General features: G+C 41.4%; 1 protein-coding gene across 2 annotated transcripts; it reads right to left on the bottom strand.

Moving 5' to 3' along the window:
- Positions 1-214: 214 nt before the first annotated feature.
- Positions 215-24,713, bottom strand: LOC135470437 (tubulin polyglutamylase TTLL7-like). Of its 2 annotated transcripts, none has more exons than XM_064749379.1 (18): positions 24,663-24,713; positions 23,441-23,636; positions 22,359-22,559; positions 21,163-21,220; positions 20,591-20,722; positions 19,269-19,427; positions 18,727-18,943; positions 17,864-18,187; positions 17,481-17,575; positions 17,002-17,149; positions 16,645-16,857; positions 9,468-9,551; positions 8,614-8,934; positions 7,259-7,381; positions 5,266-5,346; positions 4,326-4,486; positions 3,714-3,908; positions 215-2,057 (listed from the first exon to the last, which is right to left on the bottom strand). In XM_064749379.1, the coding sequence occupies exons 2-18, from the start codon at positions 23,538-23,540 to the stop codon at positions 1,946-1,948; spliced, it is 2,724 nt and encodes a 907-aa protein (XP_064605449.1). In that variant the 5' UTR covers positions 23,541-23,636; positions 24,663-24,713; the 3' UTR covers positions 215-1,945. The 2 variants fall into 2 exon arrangements, with proteins under 2 accessions (XP_064605449.1, XP_064605450.1); XM_064749380.1 differs by lacking the exon at positions 24,663-24,713 and adding an exon at positions 24,580-24,626.

Below are 24,713 nucleotides of genomic sequence, written 5' to 3'. Positions count from 1 at the left end.
ATAACATAGTCATCAATTAATATCACAGTCATGTAAATAAATATTTGAATAAGAATAACTTCATATAGTAAAGAATATATATAGTAAAACTTACATGTATACAAATATACACAACTTTTAAAATTTTAAGAAGTAAACCAAGTTCAACAGTGGAAAATATAGCTATATGTATTAAGAAATGGAGTCATTGCCAAGCTTCCTATAAATTACAGTTATGGAGTTATAAAATAGTTTAAAATAACATTAAGTATTCATACATACATGCATGAGTAAAAAAAAAAAAAAAAACAACAGCCTGACTCCAGTTAACATAATAAATATGAACCATTGTCCTCAAAATGGAACAATTCCAGATTTCTGACAATCCATTTTAACACAGTATTGAATAGTCTCACAACTCATCAATCAGGGGAAAAAAATAATAAATAAATCCGAAAGAAAAAATACACAACCACAAAATAATCTTACCACTGCTTATAGCACCTACAAAAGTTTCAACAAGGTAAAAGAATTTTAACCTTTGATGACTATCAGGTGCTTCATGAAGATAACAACTATGACATCTGCTCACTACAAATCATAACAGCTCACCTCAGTTACAAAGCAACTAGAAATGCTTTTTGACATCGTCTTTGGAACTTTGTTTTCATGAAAGGAAAAAAATTCATCAACAAAGTAACCTTTAAATCAATTAATCAACAGATTTCTGCCCCAAAACTATCAATACTCTCACACAATGGTAGTTGCAGCAGCAGTTTACATTATAGGGCATGTGCTTTATAACATGAATAGTCAAACCTAGTGCTCGACTTCAAGAGCATCATAAATAACTATGCCCATTAATATAGTAACACTGAGTGTGGCTTGTCCATTTCTACATGTAGGCAGGGTGTGACATGTCCATTACTATATGTAGACAGGGTGTGACGTACATTTCTACATGTAGGCAGGGCGTGACGTGCATTTCTACATGTAGGCAGGGCGTGACGTGCATTTCTACATGTAGGCAGGGAGTGATGTGCATTACTACACATAGGCAGGGTGTGGCTTGTCCATTTCTACATGTAGGCTGGGTGTGACATGTCCATTACTACATATAGGCTGGTCGTCAAATGTCCATTACTACATGTATGCTGTTTGTGACATGTCCATTACTACATATAGGCTGGGCATGACATGTCAATTATTACATGTATGCTGATTGTGACGTCCATTACTACATATAGGTTTGGTGTGACATGTCCATTACTACATGTAAGCTGTATGTGACATGTCCATTTCTACATGTAAGCTAGATGTGACATGTGCATTACTACATGTAAGCTAGACGTGACAAGTGCATTACTACACGTAAGCCTGATGGGGTGTCCACTCCTACATGCAAGCTGGATGTGATGTCCATTCCTACATGTAAGCTGGATGTGATGTCCATTCCTACATGCAAGCTGGATGTGATGTCCATTCCTACATGCAAGCTGGATGTGATGTCCATTCCTACATGCAAGCTGGATGTGATGTCCATTCCTACATGCAAGCTGGATGTGATGTCCATTCCTAAATGCAAGCTGGATGTGATGTCCATTCCTACATGCAAGCTGGATGTGACATTTTCATATTACTTCATGCACAGGAAAATGGGATTTCATATCCACCTATGTATGTAGCCAATACAGCAAACTCACTGTGCTGTTTTTATACAACAGCCTGAGAGGACAGCACAATAGCAGAACATAGTTTTGCAGACAGTGCAGACTGTATCATATGTTCTAGTCTAGCAGTAACTAAGAAGGAGACTGTGGCAACTAATTATGACAGTGAGAGGTGGCCGTGTTATTTGAAAGCTAGTCTTTGACCCTGAAAGTTGCATCATGACCTTGATAGCTGAGCCTTGACTTGGACTTTGATGGTGAGACTATGACCTTGTGGACTTGACCCTGCAGACAGGTCAGGAGGTGCCTAAGGACTCTGCCCGGGTGTGGTAGAGTTGAGCGACCCTCTGCCCCACAGCTCGATTCCTGTTCCAGTTTGAGCCCACACCCTCACCATCACCACTTAACCTACAACACCGCAAACAACAGTCGAAGAGTAGGAACACAAGATGAATTCTTATTTACATCCTACAGCCATGTGCAAAAACCTTACTCATTCAACACAGCTTCCCAAGCAAACATGGACAATATTTACAAACGAAAAAATGGTACACTCTTGTTTATTAAGAAAGAATGTGAATGGCCTCTACATCTCTGTGTGTGGTGGGAGTTGGGGGGGGGGGGGGGGGGGGGGCGGGGAAAGAGACGGGGGAGGTGGGTATTATTACTCACTTTAGATGCTCCACTGGTTCTATAATTTCTGGTTATCTGACAAAATGACTGTGCCAAACTCTTGTTCAACTGCTAGAACAGGTAAAACATATTTTGTTCCAATTTGAAAGACCTGTTTTTGCTGTAAAAGGACTATTGTCTCTTCCATCCATTCTCTGCTAACTGTCGGGACATGCTTGAACTGGCAAAAATCATCAGAATCACTGTAGAACACAGTGACACCATACATAGCTCAGAGCTGCACTATGCGGCATTGTCAGCCTTACATTGATTCATTTTTCTTCCCATCATGCATTTGTACTTGTCCTCATTCTCAACCTTACATTAATTCACTTCAAAGCGTACCTTGCATCACTATACTCAATAGTTCATGTCAATAATGCATTTCAACCCACGCTTTGTATCATTCTCAGGCGGGTGTCATTCACAGGCTAACCTTTTGAACAATGCTGGGCACACTATTGCATGTTGTTCCCCATGGACAGGTTTCGTTGCTTGGTATAAAACAAAGTATGCATTGCAGTGTTAAATGGACTTGAATACTTTTGTTAGGTCAGTGTAATCTTTCATCTCTTCACACACACACACTCCTTAACTTTATCATCTCTCTATGTGATTCACATGTAAACACAATGTGTACATGTACCTGTGTGATTCACATGTAAACACAAAGTGCATGTGTACCAATGTGATTCACATCTAGACACAATGTGTGTGTGCCATGTGTATCTAATCACAAAGTGGAACTTTCAGCCTGGAATGTGAATACTTCACCTCAAATAAAATGTGTACATGTGTCCTTGAATCACTCACGCCTCAATACACTCTGAAATACTTACGCTGTGACATTAATATTTCACCTCTAGATAAAATGTGCATGTTTAAACATGTCATTTACATCTGAAGATGATCTGCAACAGTCATACCAGGATGTAAAAAAAATATTTCAGATTCAAACACATTGTGTATGGAAAGTAAACAAGGTAAATATCTCCGACAAGGCATCCAAAATCAACACAAATTAACACATGTTTTTCTAAAATGATAGAACATAAAATAGCCAGCCAATTCATCTGATTTATAAACCTAGTGATAAAGGCTTGTGTCGGTGGTGTGAACATGAAAATAACACACAGTTAATTTTACAGGATCCAACTAAAAATTCTTAAAACTCTGAATTCTTGACTCTCAAAGCCTAACGCATTGTGTGGATCAGTGTCTTCAGGGGATTCTGGGCAAACTCCAAGTGAAAACAGATGTAGTGAGTGAAGGCATGAAGTCTACACTACGGATATGAGACACATGAATACATGAGCACATCTTCACCAGCAGCAGGTAGTGCAGTGCAGCATTCTCTACAGGGAATGTGTGACACATGCTGGGATATCTTACAGTTTTCTCTGTACGCTGGTGCCTGACTGGTGAACTTCCCCACCCTGTACGCTGGCCCCTGTCTTAGCCTCAGCGGCAAACTGATAGACAATCAGCAAACAGTCGCGACACAGCTGCACTATACGCCGACAACAGTTCATCTCTGTGGCTGAGATAGTGTCAGAGCTTTTGCTGAAGATTGTCTCCCACGAATTCCTGTTTGACGGCAGAAGAAAAATGGGTTAAGAAAAGTTCTGCAAATTTTTATTTGAATTCAGTATTAATGGCAAGGCAGCAAAGTTTTCAATCCCATGAGGTAGTGCTAGTGTAAGGCAGAACCTTCAGACATTCTACAATGTTACAAGGTTTCAGTTTCAAATGTTATATTGTACTGTCTTTAATGTGACATCATTGTGAACTGCTGACAAAGAAACATTTGACGTCAATTAAATGACGTCAAGGTCCCACAGTTGAGCATTTGACCCACACACTTCAAAAATCAACTTTCACATTTCAAGCACTATGAACTTTAATTTAACAGCAAAGCTCATGGTTTTAATACTGCCATGTCTTATTTGGATGTGAAGAGACATAAAGAGATTTCCTCATTAACAGTCAGACATTTGACCTTACCCTGAAGGTGAGAAACAGTTCCAGAGGCCCTGGCCATGGCTCCATAACAATCTATTGAACACTCGATTGATCACTCGCATCAGTCGCAAGTTGTCAATATCACCCAGTTTCCACACTTTCTGTATGACAGCACGGACATTAGACCGCACAATATCAATCACCTGTCAAAGGGGCCAAAGAAATGACACCGTTACCGTTTAGTTTGACATTAATTCAATCCATGCCAGACACCAAGTTTCTAAGCAATACAACATGGTAACGTCTTTTTATAATGATGTGTTGTCATATATATACAACAATGGTGGATAACACTTATACTGCCATACTGTTTATTACCACAAATATAGTCTTTGAATCAGAAAATACCTTCGCCATGGAAGAGTGAATAACAGACAATGCCATCAGGTTTGGTGTGAATGAATGAAAATACAAAGGTTTGTCCTATATCAAACCCTAAGAAAATTATTTCTTCAAATATTGTTGACATGAAAACCCCAAAATTTAAATATCCTAAAAAGATGCATAATTTTTGAAGCAAAATGACATGTTTTCAATAGGCCTCTGCTCTGGTGGTTGAGATGTCAAGAGATTTAATACTTTATTAAAAGTGAAGGGATTTAATTTTGTAGATTTTCAACGCAAAAAAAGTTCCCGTACACACTGAGAAATCAATGAACAATGCCATATAACAATAAAACCTGTTATTATTTACTTCAGAGATACAGGAAATAAAAAAGAGAGTACACATACAAAGGGATATTGCTGCCGATAGCTTTTGCTGATTAACTGATAATCTGCTATGCAACAGAATATATCCTACACTGTGGGAAGCAAAAGACTCAAAGATAATACACACAGCTATAGACATACACATAGTGACTTGTGGAGAAGGCAAGGCAGTTAATCCTTCTCCCGTATTAGAACATACACACAGACTTACCTTCCTTCTCTTAATGGAGTCTAACTTCACCAGCCAATAGGATGCTATCCGAGGCTTGTGGAACTTCCAGTTTTCATGTAGCTGAAATCAATAGATAAAATCAGCTCATTAAATTGGAAGGCATATCTTAAGTATGTTAAAAAGAGGTTACCCTAACTCCTAAGCCTTTTCCCATATGAAAGAGCTACTTTCAGCACATTAGGTTGACTTTGGAGACAAAATTACTTTAGTGGGATTGGTTAACTTCAAGGCATCACAAAAAGCGTAACTTTATCAGTGTACGCACAATGATACTTTCAGAATATGCTTGAATAAACGCCTTACAAAATGCGAAAAGAATGAAGAATTACGGTAACTGTCACTTTCCGAACTGAATCCTGTTCAATTTATCCATACACTGCCCCCAAACATGCACAACCAAACATTCTATAAACTTAATCAAATTACCAGATACATACATGTACACTTAATGATAACACAGTCTGTCTATGCAGAATCATCCATTTGGATTCCTCCATTCAACATCTGACTGGCTACTGACCCTATTCCTCCTATTACCCATAAACCCTATTCCTCCTGTTACCCACTGACCCAATTTCTCCTGTTGCCAGCACTGACCCTATTCCTCCTGTTACCCACAAACCCTATTCCTCCTGTTACCCACTGACCCTATTCTTCCTATTACCAGCAACCGGCCCGGATAGCACAGTTGGTAGAGCGTCCGCTTCGGGACTGGTAGATCCAGGATCAATCCTTGATCGAGTCACACCTAAGACTTTAAAAGAGGAAGTTGTAACTTCCTCGCTTGGCGTTCAGCATGAAGGGGATAGTGCAACAACTGGTTGACCCGTATCAGTATAATGGCTCGGGCGGGGCGGCTTACTTGCCTTCGGTAAGGCGCCTCAGTGAAGCAGCACTAAATAAAAGAGCGGTGGAAATCCGTCCTGCACCAAGGAGGCACACTACACGTACATGCACCCTAATGATTCCTTCGTCGTCATATGACTGAAAAATTGTTGAGTACGACGTTAAACCCCAAGCACTCACTCACTCACTCCTATTACCAGCACTGACCCTCTATTCCTCCTGTTACCTGCTGACCCTATTCCTCCTGTTACCCACTGACCCTATTCCTCCTGTTATCCACTGACCCTATTCCTCCTATTACCAGCACTGACCCTATTCCTCCTGTTACCCACTGACCCTATTCCTCCTGTTACCCACTGATCCTATTCCTCCTATTATCTGTGCTAACCCTATTCCTTCTGTTACCCACTGACCCTATTCCTCCTATTACCAGTGCTAGCCCTATTACTTCTGTTACCCACTGACCCTATTCCTCCAATTACCCACTGATCCTATTCCTTCTATTATCACAGCTAACCCTATCCCTGCTAATACCCAAAGACCCTATTCGTCCAATTACCCACTGACCCCATTCCTTCTATTACCTGTGCTAGCCCTATTCCTTCTATTACCAACGCTGACTCTATTCCTCCTATTACCAGTGCTAACCCTATTCCTCCTATTACCAGTGCTAGCCCTATTACTTCTATTACCAGCACTGACCCTATTCTCCCTATTACCAGTGCTAGCCTTATTCCTTCTATTACCAGCACTGACCCTATTCCTTCTATTACCTGTGCTAACCATATTCCTTCTATTACCAGTGCTAGCCCTATTCTTCCTATTACCAGTGCTAGCCCTCTTCCTCCATTTCCACCATTCACTCTCTAACTATTCACTTAACACTCATTGTTGACAAAAGTGTTTAAAATAAATATATTCACTTGGGCATCTAAAGAAGTATTCTCTTGCGGTTATCAACAAACTATCCATTGACACCATACATTTGTGAGTCATCATGCTGCGCTTGAGCAAGCTAACCACTTGGGCACAGACCTTCTCACCACAATGGGCACAATGTGGTCTCTGTGAGTTAAAGTCCAGCTTATACTGGCTTCCTCTGCAGAAATACATGAGGTCAGTTTACCTTATCCAGTATCCACTCTGCCTCACTGTCGTTTTTCCCTGGGAATTTGATGCGCATATCGTTCAGAGCGAGAAGCGTTTTCTCAGCGAGCTCTTCCTCTCTCAACACTGCCAGAGGGTCCTCCTGCATACAGACAACACTCCATACAGCAAATGTATCTGAATGGCTACAGAAAATAACACTCTGTTTAGTATGTGTATCTCGCTGACTACAGAAAACAACAATCTGTTTAGGATGTGTATCTGTCCGGCTACAGAAAACAACACTCTACAGAGTATGTGTATCTGGCTGTCTACAGAAAACAACACTCCATACAGTATGTGTATCTGGCTGGCTACAGAAAACAACACTCCATAGAATATATGTATCTGGCTGGCTACAGAAACAACACTCCATACAGTACGTGTATCTGGCTGGCTACAGAAAACAACAGTCCTATATGGTATGTGTATGTGGCTGGCTACAGAAACAACACTCCACAGAATACATGTATCTGGCTGGCTACAACAAAAAGCACTCTGTTTAATATGTGTATCTGGCTGGTTACAGAAAACAACACTCTATAGAGTATGTGTATCTGCCTGGTTACAGAAAACAACACTCTATATAGTATGTGTATCTGACTGGTTACAGGAAACAGCACTCCATACAGTATGTGTATCTGGTTGGCTACAGGAAACAACACTCCATATAGTATGTGTATCTGGCTGGTTACAGGAAACAGCACTCCATACAGTATGTGTATCTGGTTGGCTACAGGAAACAACACTCCATGTAGTATGTGTATCTGGCTGGCTACAGAAAACAACACTCCATAGAGTACATCTATATGGCTGGCTACAGAAACAACACTCTATATAGTATGTGTATGTAGCTGGCTACAGAAAACAATACTCCATGTATGTATCTGGCTGGCTACAGAAAACAACACTCTGCATAGTAATTAGTATGTGTATTTGGCTGGCTTCAGAAAACAACACTCTATATAGTATGTATATCTGGATGGATGCCGAAAAGAACACTCTATATAGTATGTGTATCTGGCTACTTCTGAAAACAACACTCCATAGAATACATGTATCTGGCTGGCACGAAGACAAAAAATCACACTAAATAAGGCTGTCCAAAGGTTTACAATTGCATGGGCTTCTGTTTGCAGAAGTCGGGATGAGTTGTATTCTTGATCATGTACGCAAAAATGTACACTTCAGAATACTGATTTTTTTTTTTTTTTAGTGAACACTACAATGAATAATTACCATATTTAAAAATAAACATCTGACAATAACAGTTCAAATTTGATATATGGTATAAAGTTAAAACAAAATTTAAGAAGTAGAAAGTGCAATACAAACCATATTGGGAATAACAGGTGCTGGTTTTGATACTCTGCCCACAGACCTTGATCGTGATGCCTGACTGAGTGGCCTTGACTCTGGTCGCCCTGACAACGGCCGCTGGGCAGAGTTAGGACGGGAGCGAGTGGCAGTGGCCTTTTGCTGTGTCTGTCTGGAGGCAGAGAGGGCTGACCCAGGATAAAGGCCATATTTATGTGCCTGCCCCCTGCGAGGCTTCTGTGGAGCCACATCATCATCATCATCATCTTCATCAAAATCATCATCGTCATCCTCATTATATTCAGGCTGTGGCGCAATGGAGGGCATGCTGGACAAAGGCTGCAATACAAGTCAGGCTGTGTGATTACTAACAGGTCTTCGGAAAAAGGGCTCTGTGGCGCATCAACCTTTCCCATGAAATGTTTGATTAGTGCACAGCAGAAAATATAGCACTGAAATTTTCTGAGATTTAGTCTCTTTTTGTTTTATTAATAATTAAGGTTATTCAGAGAAATTGCTCAAAGTTAAAATCTTGTCACAATGCTTTACATACTGTTTTTGGTACTGGAAGTTGAAATATTAACACATTTTAAATAGCCAAAATTTTAATATCTAGAGCCCATGCAAAAATAAGGTTTACAGAATGTATTTCAAGTGAGAAATGGCTTTAATGAATATGCTGCCGAGTAACACCCTGACCGTTACTGTATCCCTAAACACCTTTCTTTCCAGCACACATTCATCTGCAGTCTTACATGTGTATACATGCATCCATTATCAAGGTTCTTGAACTGTAATCGTATAAGTCAAATAGCCTTCAGTATGGTATTAAACATAAATAATATAATAAATAAATAATTAAATGAACTTACCTTCGGGTCTCTGCTTTGATAAGACTGGGAGCATTTCTCATCGTCCGTCTGGCATTCTGCCAACATGTCTAGGACCTGCTGCTCCTGTCAGAATAATTACATACCAAAACATTTAACAACTGGAAACACTGCACGCAGACGATACACAGTACCTCAGCCAAAAACTGTACGCTATCAATCATACCAATATGTACTTCTGAACCATCTATTACTAACCATATCAAACAATCTGTGTCTCATCTCACCCATACCAGAATCATCCATGCCAGGGCCTAACTTCTTGTACCATCACCAAGTTGATGTATACATTTATACTTACCATATCATCCTCTAAATATATAACTTCCTGTACCAATGATTACAAATTCCACTATCCTGGGCAATACTGTTCTCAAAATATTGTACCATCCCTTGTAACTTTTACCATTCATTACAAACTGTACCATCCAATACTTACATTTACCATACCACCCCGCACTTCAGCCATCCTTGACCAACTTAACCACACGTTACTAACTGCATCAACCATAACTAATATACCACCCGTAGCTACAGGTGATGATACTATCAATATTATTCCCTCTCTGTCACCTGTCTATACACTCTCCCGTAACTACAGGTGGTGATACCATCACTATCATTCCCTCTCTGTCGCCTGTCTACACTCTCCCGCAGCTACAGGTGATGATACCATCACCATTATTCCCTCTCTGTCGCCTGTCTACGCTCACCCATAGCTACAGGTGATGATACCATCGCTATCATTCCCTCTCTGTCACCTGTCTATACTCACCCATAGCTACAGGTGATGATACCATCGCTATCATTCCCTCTCTGTCACCTGTCTACACTCTCCCGTAGCTACAGGTGACGATACCATCACCATTATTCCCTCTCTGTCACCTGTCTACACTCTCCCGTAGCTACAAGTGACGATACCATCACTATTATTTCCTCTCTGTCGCCTGTCTACACTCTCCCGTAACTACAGGTGGTGATACCATCACTATCATTCCCTCTCTGTCGCCTGTCTACACTCTCCCGTAGCTACAGGTGACGATACCATCACCATCATTCCCTCTCTGTCGCCTGTCTGTACTCATCCGTAGCTACAGGTGACGATACCATCACTATCATTCCCTCTCTGTCACCTGTCTATACTCACCCGCAGCTACAGGTGATGATACCATCACTATCATTCCCTCTCTGTCACCTGTCTACACTCTCCCATAGCTACAGGTGACGATACCATCACCATCATTCCCTCTCTGTCACCTGTCTATACTCACCCATAGCTACAGGTGATGATACCATCACTATCATTCCCTCTCTGTCACCTGTCTACACTCTCCCATAGCTACAGGTGACGATACCATCACCATCATTCCCTCTCTGTCACCTGTCTATACTCACCCGTAGCTACAGGTGATGATACCATCACTGTCATTCCCTCTCTGTCGGTTGTCTGTACTCACCCGTAGCTACAGGTGATGATACAATCAGTCTCATTCCCTCTCTGTCACCTGTCTATACTCACTCGTAGCTACAGGTGATGATACCATCAATATCATTCCCTCTCCGTCGGTTGTCTGTACTCACCCGTAGCTACAGGTGATGATACAATCAGTCTCATTCCCTCTCTGTCACCTGTCTATACTCACCCGTAGCTACTGGTGATGATACCATCACTATCATTCCCTCTCCGTCGGCTGTCTGTACTCACCAGTAGCTACCATCACTATCATTCCAGACTGGCCCGGATAGCACAGTCGGTAGAGCGTCCGCTTCGGGACCGGTAGATCCCGGATCAATCCTTGATCGAGTAACACCTAAGACTTTAAAAGAGGAAATTGTAACTTCCTCGCTTGGCGTTCAGCATGAAGGGGATAGTGCAACGACTGGTTGACCCGTATCAGTATAATGGCTCGAGCAGGGTGGCTTACTTGCCTTCGGTAAGTCGTCTCAGTGAAGCAGCACTAAATAAAAGAGCGGTGGAAATCCGTCCTGCTACAAGGAGGCACATTACACGTACACGCACCCTAAAGATTCCTTCGTCGTCATATGACTGAAAAATTGTTGAGTACGACGTTAAACCCCAAGCACTCACTTACTCACTCACTATCATTCCCTCTCTGTCACCTGTCTATACTCACCCGTAGCTACAGGTGATGATACCATCACTATCATTCCCCCTCTGTCACCTGTCTATACTCACCCGTAGCTACAGGTGATGATACAATCACTGTCATTCCCTCTCTGTCGCCTGTCTACACTCTCCCGTAGCTACAGGTGATGATATACCACCACTATCATTCCCCCTCTGTTGCCTGTCTGTGCTCACCCGTAGCTACAGGTGATGATACCATCACTATCATTCCCTCTCTGTCACCTGTCTACACTCTCCCGTAGCTACAGGTGACGATACCATCACCATCATTCCCTCTCTGTCGCCTGTCTGTACTCACCGTAGCTACAGGTGATGATACCATCATTATCATTCTCTCTCCGTCACCTATCTATACTCACCCGCAGCTACAGGTGATGATACCATCACTATCATTCCCTCTCTGTCACCTGTCTATACTCACCCATAGCTACAGGTGATGATACCATCACTATCATTCCCTCTCTGTCACCTGTCTACACTCTCCCGTAGCTACAGGTGATGATACCATCGCTATCATTCCCTCTCTATCACCTGTCTACACTCTCCCGTAGCTACAGGTGACGATACCATCACTATTATTCCCTCTCTGTCGCCTGTCTACGCTCACCCATAGCTACAGGTGATGATACTATCACTATCATTCCCTCTCTGTCACCTGTCTACACTCTCCCATAGCTACAGGTGACGATACCATCGCTATCATTCCCTCTCTGTCACCTGTCTACACTCTCCCGTAGCTACAGGTGACGATACCATCACCATTATTCCCTCTCTGTCACCTGTCTACACTCTCCCGTAGCTACAAGTGACGATACCATCACTATTATTTCCTCTCTGTCGCCTGTCTACACTCTCCCGTAGCTACAGGTGACGATACCATCACCATTATTCCCTCTCTGTCGCCTGTCTACGCTCACCCATAGCTACAGGTGATGATACCATCGCTATCATTCCCTCTCTGTCACCTGTCTATACTCACCCATAGCTACAGGTGATGATACCATCGCTATCATTCCCTCTCTGTCACCTGTCTACACTCTCCCGTAGCTACAGGTGACGATACCATCACCATTATTCCCTCTCTGTCACCTGTCTACACTCTCCCGTAGCTACAAGTGACGATACCATCACTATTATTTCCTCTCTGTCGCCTGTCTACACTCTCCCGTAGCTACAGGTGACGATACCATCACCATTATTCCCTCTCTGTCGCCTGTCTACGCTCACCCATAGCTACAGGTGATGATACCATCGCTATCATTCCCTCAGTGTCACCTGTCTACACTCACCCGTAGCTACAGGTGACGATACCATCACCATTATTCCCTCTCCGTCACCTGTCTACACTCTTCCGTAGCTACAGGTGACGATACCATCACTATTATTCCCTCTCTGTCACCTGTCTATACTCACCCGTAGCTACAGGTGATGATACCATCGCTATCATTCCCTCTCTGTCACCTGTCTACACTCTCCCGTAGCTACAGGTGACGATACCATCACCATTATTCCCTCTCTGTCACCTGTCTACACTCTCCCGTAGCTACAAGTGACGATACCATCACTATTATTTCCTCTCTGTCGCCTGTCTACACTCTCCCGTAGCTACAGGTGACGATACCATCACCATTATTCCCTCTCTGTCGCCTGTCTACGCTCACCCATAGCTACAGGTGATGATACCATCGCTATCATTCCCTCAGTGTCACCTGTCTACACTCACCCGTAGCTACAGGTGACGATACCATCACCATTATTCCCTCTCCGTCACCTGTCTACACTCTTCCGTAGCTACAGGTGACGATACCATCACTATTATTCCCTCTCTGTCACCTGTCTATACTCACCCGTAGCTACAGGTGATGATACCATCGCTATCATTCCCTCTCTATCACCTGTCTACACTCTCCCGTAGCTACAGGTGACGATACCATCACTATTATTCCCTCTCTGTCGCCTGTCTACGCTCACCCATAGCTACAGGTGATGATACTATCACTATCATTCCCTCTCTGTCACCTGTCTACACTCTCCCATAGCTACAGGTGACGATACCATCACCATCTTTCCCTCTCTGTCGCCTGTCTATACTCACCCGTAGCTACAGGTGATGATACCATCACTGTCATTCCCTCTCTGTCGCCTGTCTACACTCTCCCGTAGCTACAGGTGATGATATACCACCACTATCATTCCCCCTCTGTTGCCTGTCTGTGCTCACCCGTAGCTACAGGTGATGATACCATCACTATCATTCCCTCTCTGTCACCTGTCTACACTCTCCCGTAGCTACAGGTGACGATACCATCACCATCATTCCCTCTCTGTCGCCTGTCTGTACTCACCGTAGCTACAGGTGATGATACCATCATTATCATTCTCTCTCCGTCACCTATCTATACTCACCCGCAGCTACAGGTGATGATACCATCACTATCATTCCCTCTCTATCACCTGTCTACACTCTCCCGCAGCTACAGGTGATGATACCATCACTATCATTCCCTCTCTGTCACCTGTCTATACTCACCCATAGCTACAGGTGATGATACCATCACTATCATTCCCTCTCTGTCACCTGTCTACACTCTCCCGTAGCTACAGGTGATGATACCATCGCTATCATTCCCTCTCTATCACCTGTCTACACTCTCCCGTAGCTACAGGTGACGATACCATCACTATTATTCCCTCTCTGTCGCCTGTCTACGCTCACCCATAGCTACAGGTGATGATACTATCACTATCATTCCTTCTCTGTCACCTGTCTACACTCTCCCATAGCTACAGGTGACGATACCATCGCTATCATTCCCTCTCTGTCACCTGTCTACACTCTCCCGTAGCTACAGGTGACGATACCATCACCATTATTCCCTCTCTGTCACCTGTCTACACTCTCCCGTAGCTACAAGTGACGATACCATCACTATTATTTCCTCTCTGTCGCCTGTCTACACTCTCCCGTAGCTACAGGTGACGATACCATCACCATTATTCCCTCTCTGTCGCCTGTCTACGCTCACCCATAGCTACAGGTGATGATACCATCGCTATCATTCCCTCTCTGTCACCTGTCTATACTCACCCATAGCTACAGGTGATGATACCATCGCTATCATTCCCTCTCTGTCACCTGTCTACACTCTCCCGTAGCTACAGGTGACGATACCATCACCATTATTCCCTCTCTGTCACCTGTCTACACTCTCCCGTAGCTACAAGTGACGATACCATCACTATTATTTCCTCTCTGTCGCCTGTCTACACTCTCCCGTAGCTACAGGTGACGATACCATCACCATTATTCCCTCTCTGTCGCCTGTCTACGCTCACCCATAGCTACAGGTGATGATACCATCGCTATCATTCCCTCAGTGTCACCTGTCTACACTCACCCGTAGCTACAGGTGACGATACCATCACCATTATTCCCTCTCCGTCACCTGTCTACACTCTTCCGTAGCTACAGGTGACGATACCATCACTATTATTCCCTCTCTGTCACCTGTCTATACTCACCCGTAGCTACAGGTGATGATACCATCGCTATCATTCCCTCTCTGTCACCTGTCTACACTCTCCCGTAGCTACAGGTGACGATACCATCACCATTATTCCCTCTCTGTCACCTGTCTACACTCTCCCGTAGCTACAAGTGACGATACCATCACTATTATTTCCTCTCTGTCGCCTGTCTACACTCTCCCGTAGCTACAGGTGACGATACCATCACCATTATTCCCTCTCTGTCGCCTGTCTACGCTCACCCATAGCTACAGGTGATGATACCATCGCTATCATTCCCTCAGTGTCACCTGTCTACACTCACCCGTAGCTACAGGTGACGATACCATCACCATTATTCCCTCTCCGTCACCTGTCTACACTCTTCCGTAGCTACAGGTGACGATACCATCACTATTATTCCCTCTCTGTCACCTGTCTATACTCACCCGTAGCTACAGGTGATGATACCATCGCTATCATTCCCTCTCTATCACCTGTCTACACTCTCCCGTAGCTACAGGTGACGATACCATCACTATTATTCCCTCTCTGTCGCCTGTCTACGCTCACCCATAGCTACAGGTGATGATACTATCACTATCATTCCCTCTCTGTCACCTGTCTACACTCTCCCATAGCTACAGGTGACGATACCATCACCATCTTTCCCTCTCTGTCGCCTGTCTATACTCACCCGTAGCTACAGGTGATGATACCATCACTATCATTCCCTCTCTGTCACCTGTCTACACTCTCCCATAGCTACAGGTGACGATACCATCACTATCATTCCCTCTCTGTCGGTTGTCTGTACTCACCCATAGCTACAGGTGATGATACCATCACTATCATTCCCTCTCTGTCGCCTGTCTACACTCTCCCGTAGCTACAGGTGACGATACCATCACCATTATTCCCTCTCTGTCGCCTGTCTACACTCTCCCGTAGCTACAGGTGATGATACCATCACTATCATTCCCTCTCTGTCGGTTGTCTGTACTCACCCGTAGCTACAGGTGATGATACCATCACTATCATTCCCTCTCTGTCGCCTGTCTATACTCACCCGTAGCTACAGGTGATGATACCATCACTATCATTCCCTCTCCGTCGGTTGTCTGTACTCACCCGTAGCTACAGGTGATGATACCATCACTATTATTCCCTCAGTGTCACCTGTCTACACTCTCCCATAGCTACAGGTGACGATACCATCACCATCATTCCCTCTCTGTCACCTGTCTATACTCACCCATAGCTACAGGTGACGATACCATCACCATCATTCCCTCTCTGTCACCTGTCTATACTCACCCGTAGCTACAGGTGATGATACCATCACTATTATTCCCTCTCTGTCGCCTGTCTACGCTCTCCTGTAGATACAAGTGATGATACCATCGCTATCATTCCCTCTCTGTCACCTGTCTACACTCTCCCGTAGCTACAGGTGACGATACCATCACTATTATTCCCTCTCTGTCACCTGTCTATGCTCACCCGTAGTTTGTTGTTGTAGACCAGCTCAATCTCCCGCTGCATGGAAGCTGCGCGACTTGACAGGAAAGTTTGAAACGAAGTCATAATAAGCCTGGTGTACATCTCCTGGCAGTGACGATCTGCTGTTGGAAAGATTCGCCGGAAACCACCACTGTGTTTGTTCTCAAACTCTTCACGAGCGGCATTTTTCCTGATTCGGCTAAGAAGGTCTTTCTACAAATAACAAAAACTAAGATTTTATGAATATGTTACTAAATGGATCTTTCTATATCAGAAAAAGTGTTTTGGGCCCACAAGACTCAGGGAATGGTGATTCAGCTATCAAGCTTCTTCTACTGTAGCCACTATTAAACTCACCAATTCTTCTTTCCTCTTCTCTAAACTCAGCCTTTTTTTCTCAGCCTCAGACAAGTCGCCACTCATCTCGGATCTTTTTGAGGGTCGCAATAGCCTCTTCTGAGCCTCAGCTTTCTGTCTAGCTAAATTTCGCTTCTTATCAGTAGGTCTAAGGAAGAAAACAAAGCTAATTATACTTAAATACATTTTACCACAATTTGAATTTCTTTACATTTCTTAGAATCATTTGAATGAGAAAAGAAATGTTAAGCAAATCGAAAACTGATTCATACTATGAAAAGTCTGATGGAAAAGCTGCAAATTCTTGAACAGACGGTAAAAACAAGATAACTCTTCTGTCACATTTCATCTCAACTTCAAGGATATACATGTACTTGTGAAAGAAACAAAAAAAAACCCCATTCAAATGACTTCATCATCATGACTGATGTATAAAAATGTAGATTTCAAAATTTCAAACCACGTATTACAGCACTTACTTGATATTCAACAGTCTGAGAGCATCTTCGATTACACCAGATTTGATATCAAAATCTATCTTCTCATCAGTACCAAAACTTGGAGAACGATTGATCTGTAAAACACATGTAACATTCAGTTGTGCTGAATAAAAGTTTTCGGTGTATGCTTATTAACCACTAACATCCATACCACAACTTTTGTTTGTTTTTCATCAAATAAAAACAACTTTACTTCCTAGTATATTTAGTTCAGTGAATTTAAAGGCAAATCAATACATTAAAGTGATCTTTCGTGGATAATTGTCAATCTTGTATATACCTGCCCTTGTTAAAATGCAATGATTAACTCTCAAGTACTGTAAATGACAAGATTTATAATTTAAATAAAAAAGATGCCATACCTCTAACAGCCATGGCCTTAATTTGCGGTCTATGATCACATCAAATCCGAGCACCTCAAAGCAGACACTATCGCTGTTGGCTGTAGCACCAGGCCGACACATGCGGTAAGCATGCAGCACATGTGGCATTGACACCACCATTGTCTTTATTATGAGATCAGAAATGTTCTTCCACAGCAAAACTACATCGTAGTCATTACGCCTGAGGTAATCGTTGAAAAATTGTATGGATCTCTTGCTGCCAGTTTCGGTGGTCGAACCCTTCTCATAAAATTCATTGTGCTTGTTGATGGAATAGTTCGTCAGATGCATAAAGAGCCGATTCTGAACGAATGAAAAAACAACACCAAAATTTAATTCATCTCCAATATCTTGTCATCTTGGAGTAGACCTTTAGTTTAAGATGAAAGGGGGATAACTCTACACACCTCCATCAGAAACATTTGAATGTATGTGTGCTTGGGGTTTTACGTTACTTTACAATTTTCATATGACAACGAGGACACAAGGTGAGTACATGTACATATAGTGTGTCTTCTTCCAGTTTGTCTGCTGCCGCCACTGAGCTATCTTTCCATACACACCGGATATCACACCCCACTCAGTCACATTATACTAACACAGGGCCAACCAGTCATGTTTCCTTGCTCAAAACCTTTGCTGAGCACCTAAGGCGGCACCAACAAGTGAAACCTTTGTCTGTTCCATGTGTGTGTATTATTGTGCTGTTACTTTGACCCACTGTGTAGATTAAGCTCAGTAGTGTCAGCTGGAAACTAATTTGAACCACATGGTGTACAGGAATAAACCATTTCTCACTGTGTCAAGACTTTGAGGTACACTGGAATACAGTAACTACGTACCAGGTTATTCTCCTGAGGGGGTAGGTATTTCTCTGTGCTCAGCCGAACCAAACCATCCTTATACAGGAAGATCCGCAGAGGGTCACATGAGGTCACAAGCACATAGATCCTCAGATCAAACTTGTAGCCCTCTATCAGCAGGGGTTTATCTATGTACTCTTGTACAATGTATGGTTCATTTGGAGGGATCTTTTCCACATTTCTGTACAAACCAATCCTGAATGAGGAAATTGAAAAGACCAGCATTAGGTGGACAATTCACTTGAAGAGAAATATTACAGTTATTATTTACACTTTTTTGCCACTATATGGCTGAAATACTGCCCATGTGGTGTTATATTCATTCATTCATTTACATTTCCTTATAGACAGTCTACATTTTGTACATTATTTTCCTCATGCAAACTCAGAAAGACGGTGATCTATTTATTTTTACTTTTCAGGTTTTGTTTTGTTTTTCAAAAGCTTTCCAAATCAATACAAATCATCTTTACACTGTGCTATATAAATGGTACCATTGAAAATATGAAAGTCACGCATACCCATGTCCCTGGGATCCATTTGGTGGCTTCACTATAAATGTCCTGTATTTTTTCTTGGCTTTCAGGTCCTTGGCATAATTTATGAGAGCAGTGGTATCCCCTGGTAACACCCAGGTAAGAGGTGAAAATGAATACTCCTCTTTCAGCACCTTCTGTATCCTAGAAGGGGAGATAACTTAGATTTATACACAACTGATACATGACACGCCATACATCCATTCTAAAATAGAGATGTACCTACTGCCTGCGCTGAGATTACATCTCTAATAGACTTGGGTGCCATTCTTTTCACAACAGTGATGTCGAAAGAGAGGCTCGTGCATTACGTCACCTGATCTGAGATGAATACTTTCACTTTATGTAAACAACTGCACGTGATGGTGAACGTACCGAAGTGTTGAGCAGTGCACTATTTACAGGCGTCCCTGGGTATTATTATCATCTCCGTCCATCCTCAAGCCCAACCATGGCAATTTAAATATATTTACCCACTTTCCACTTGATTTTGCATAACAGAATTCACATGAGATACAACAATAGTTATGGTGAGTTCTTCACTGTGTGCTGGATGACCCAACGCATAAGCGGACATGGAAGACTTTTACCATACCCAGTCGATTGGACTAATGACATCTCTTTTCTCACATGCCGCATGAAGAGCGGTGACCTGCTTTGCCTTTAAATCTACAGAAATACCACCGCTTGCCTTGGCATACGTGATTACTTTTTAGAACTCTCTTTTCATGCCTTCTTTCGTGTTGAATAAGTTAATACTCATTAGCTAATATGTGAGTAAATAGTTCATTTTTATTTTGGATGTTTTCGATTAATTCACATGCAGGTAGTTGCTTGATTTTATACCATTGATACAGATTTAGACACAAGGAATGAGAAAATACTTTAAATATCTTTAAATATCTGATACTCCTCTATCAACAATTATCTCCAAAATTTGGGGGAAATCACTGCGCTGATGGCACCCATATATACAAGAGCCTTGTCTGGTACCATAGGATCACGTAGAAAGGCACGTGATCTCGAATGAGCATACATCAGTAGTCATTGTGCAATCCATCGTGGGTCATTATTAAGTGGGGTATAAACTTGCAACCTTTGATATATGACAGCTGACTCACTTGGCTGGATGTTACAAACACCAGCCGCTGCTTTTCTTTTAATAATTCAACTCCAAGACACTTCACTTTTAATAAACTTACTGTAATATTCTGAGAGCAGAAAGCAACCAAAACTTGGATAACAGGCATTATAAATTGAAGTACACTGAATAAAAATGGACAAACACATATGGACTACAAACTCACTTAGTCATATTTCTGGCCAGGCAGTCTTTGCGCGTGACCTCACCCATTCCAGGGAAATGATTGATATGCTGGAAAGGCTTTAGCTCAGAGATCTTCTCTGTTGATACAAATGCATCATTCCAAATAAGAAAGCTACAAAACCAAAAGCAGTTCAATATTAAGCACAATTAAGTGGAAATCTTTGTTTTGCTCTGAAGGTTTACGGTGCATAGTATGTCGAACTAAATCAAATTTCATTAGAAAATGAGAAAAAAGAAAGAGATGAAAACAAATCAGAAAACAAATCCTCTTCTTGTCAGCATTTTCACTCAACAGTGCACTACTTATCATTTTCTCTGCATAATGTATACCTGAGGTTGTACCCATGAATAATTTTTTGACAAACAGTAATTTACATAATATAAACTGAAACAATCTCAAAAGACTTTAATTTAAGCTCATTTTACAGCACACAAAAACAGCATAATACCTTCATACCTTAAATAATAACATCGACTATATATTCTGTAATACATCTTTCACTTTTTTTTACTTTAGTCTTCATGACACGTTAAGGATGGAATTAGTCTTACCTGGAGGGATCATCTTCTTTAGTTACAGTGTACCCAAGATGTTCAACCATCTGACGGACTAAATCAGAGCCAAAAACACAGTAAGTGAGTATTTCTGCAGTTAAAATCTATCAGCTTTTTTTGACAACATGAATGGGAAAAATTCAATAATCCAAGTGAATAAATATAGCAGCTTTTCTTGAGAACACAGATGAGAAAAGTCAATAATCCAAGTGACAAAATCTATCAGCTTTTGTTGAGAACATGGATGGGAAAAGTCAATAATCCAAGTGAAGAAATATAGCAGCTTTCCTTGAGAACACAGATGAGAAAAGTCAATAATCCAAGTGAAGAAATATAGCAGCTTTCCTTGAGAACACAGATGAGAAAAGTCAATAATCCAAGTGACAAAATCTATCAACTTTTGTGAAGAACATGGATGGGAAAAGTCAATAACAGAAGTGATGAAATCTATCAGTTTTGTTGAGAACATCCATGAGAAAAGTCAATAATCCAAGTGACAAAATCTATCAGCTTTTGTTGAGAACACAAATGAGAAAAGTCAATAATAATCTACCAGCTTTTCAATGGTAATAATCTAAGTGGCGAAATCCATTAACTTTTGTTGAGAACATGGATGAGAAAAGTCAATTATCCAAATGACAAAATCCATGAGATCGTGTTGATACATCAATGAGAAAAGTCAATTATTGAAGTGATGGATACTGTATTCATTTGTTGGCTGTCAGCTGGAGTGGAGGTGCTCGCTGACAACCACAATTATTATAAAAGCAGTACATGTGCTGCCATACTGTGTAAACACAAATGGTGCTCAAGTATAAACAGAAAATATGATGGTTCTAAATTGTTTTATTACACGTAATAGTTTCTCAATACTGACAAGACTGATTACTTGATCATTTTTAGTTTGTGGTAATTTGCTTGTGACTCTGACAAGCGGAAAGCACAGTTGTGAAACAGGTCAGCTTCAACAAATTTCCTCTAAAACTAATATGACAGGCAGAGATCACAGTTCTGAGAAGGATTCTGTTTTAACAGGTTTCCTCCGCAACCCAGTGTACATGGTATAACTACCACGTGTTAACCAAACCATTAAAAGACTTTCATATAGCGCATGAATATCTCTATCTTCTTTGCTTCACTTCTAATTAATACTCTCCGTGGCTAAGATGATGAAACGTAAAAGCTTGACGTACTTATGTCATATCGAGTACCACTCAAATTGGCTGTTATCTGTCCTCTTTTCTTGCGCCTTTTCTTCAGAGACAATGATTTATTATCCTCGTCACCGTCGTCTGTCACGTCTGGTCGGTACATGGATCTCAGGGCAGGGTACGGGTCATAAGGAGGGGAGTTAGCCTGATGTATGGCTCGGCTGAATGGTTTTAAGTCTCGATCTGTCAAAACACAGCATACCATCATAACACATGTACATAAAGCTAATATATGAAAATAATCTGTTGAGCACATGAGATCAACGTACTTGTGCTCATAATGGTAACTGTATGGAATTGCATGTTAACCATACCAAATATACCGTATTAAATCTAAACAAACAAACAAAAAACAATCCATGAAGCCTACATATAACAATCAATACTCTTCTCAAACATATATCAAGATTCTATATATAAGATCTCCTCTGTCAAGTTTAAGTAGCTTTCCCACCATTTCTACTAACTCATCATTGGTATACAGCATGTAGGCTAGAATTCAGAATATTCCAAATACAAAGGAATAAGGAAAGAATCATGGCTTGCTGGTATGTGTTCACAATACTGAATTAAACTCAGACTGAATCTGATACAGTAGTGCAATGTTCCACAAAGCATGTATATGGTGCCATTTGGTGAAAGAACGAGGCTGTTTTTTCAGGCCATTTCAAGCACTCATAATATTTATGGTACAATAATTCTAAAGGAAGTTTCCTGCCAAAATTGTATCTCATAGTTCTTCATTTAAAAAGGAACCTCAGCAACCATGTGCCACTTCCACTCACCATAATGCTGGCTAGTATGGTATGACTGAAATATTCTTGATTACGGCGTAAAATACCACTGAAACAAATTCTAAAAACATCACCTCCTATGTGAGCTCTGATACATGTAGATCTTCTACATTTTGTTAAACATGTATGCTATCTGTGAATTGTAGTTCAGAAATGTACATCTGCTACAGTCAAAAAACAAGATCTACCATTCGCTCAATTGTCTCAAGATGAAAAATCCTAATGTTTCATACCTGAACATTTGATACTTATACAATACTTATTAATTACCCCTGTCGACTGAGGCAATTGATGAGAGAGAGCTGCTTGGATGGAGGCGTCCTGCTCTATAATCAGCCATGTTCTTCACAGGATCTGTTGCACTATACATCTTGATGTTAGTCTTCGTCTCTTACAGATTCATGTAGCAATATCTCCCCTGGGCAGCAAGGATTTGTGGCAACTTCTTAGCCATAACACACTCATTCTTTGAGAAAGAAATACAAAAACGTACATATAGGACTACCCCTTGAATGATTTATATAGCAAATATTACTTCCTTATCAGTTTTGTCTTGCACTTAGTATCAGTCTTGAAGTTTCACAAATTTAGGCAGTGAGGACTTGGTTAAACATCAAGACATATATAAACCAGCAAACATTGACTTATTAAATCAAACAATTAAATTAATAAATAAATACCAGGGTAGGTATGGCACTGCAGTTTACTTCATTATTTCCCTCTTTTAAGAGAATGAAACTTCTTAATTTCCCAATCCCAAGAGTGATGACCAATTAACAATCAATTATGTCTTATTTATACGTTATTAAGCCTGCATATTTTAATCTGAAAGTTCAAGTGACAAATATAAGCATATACATTGTAGACGACATAGCTCTGATGTTGGCATAATAATAGTAGTCTATGAAAACACTGGTTTGATTGTTACTGCTAAGAATTATGTACAGTCTGTACATTGTAATTTTATCGGCCTGTGCAAGATATACTATACCTTTTGCACCCCCTCTGAACTAGGGAACTTTAAAACTGTGAAAAATGTACACAAGCTGCTAATGTGTTGATAGCACTACTAGTTTGTACGTCTCCATGGCGGAGTTTGGATCACAGCCTATCAGAAATCAAATGATTAGGATATGACGAACACTAGCAGAGAAAATAATCACACTCACTGAGCTCACCTTTAAACTCCACGTTTACTGTAAACTTAAGAGGAATGGAAGTCCAGTATAAGACTTTATTTGGTCAAAATAAACTTGTACATATTGCCCCTTCTGCCAGTGTTTACTGCTGGATCAGTCGCTTACTTCGGTGTGACTTTGGCCCAGTTTGGGTTTCAGGTCAATGGCGATAACAAGGCTTTACAGCAATTTTTTTAAGTTTACGTCATAAAATTCCCCCAAACACTGTACCTGCTAAATGTTCTCCAATATCTTTGTAACAACACCTAGCATCTAACAAAGACAGAAATAGCGTAGACAGGTATAAATCTCACATTTCTGAGAACTCCGAACATCGTGCCTAGTTAGCCGCCATGTTGTTTTCG

The sequence above is a fragment of the Liolophura sinensis genome, chromosome 7, assembly GCF_032854445.1.
Source record: "Liolophura sinensis isolate JHLJ2023 chromosome 7, CUHK_Ljap_v2, whole genome shotgun sequence".
Taxonomy (NCBI): Eukaryota; Metazoa; Mollusca; class Polyplacophora; order Chitonida; family Chitonidae; genus Liolophura; species Liolophura sinensis.
Note: the sequence above shows the minus strand (reverse complement) of the source record. Positions and strands in the feature narration are given on the sequence as shown.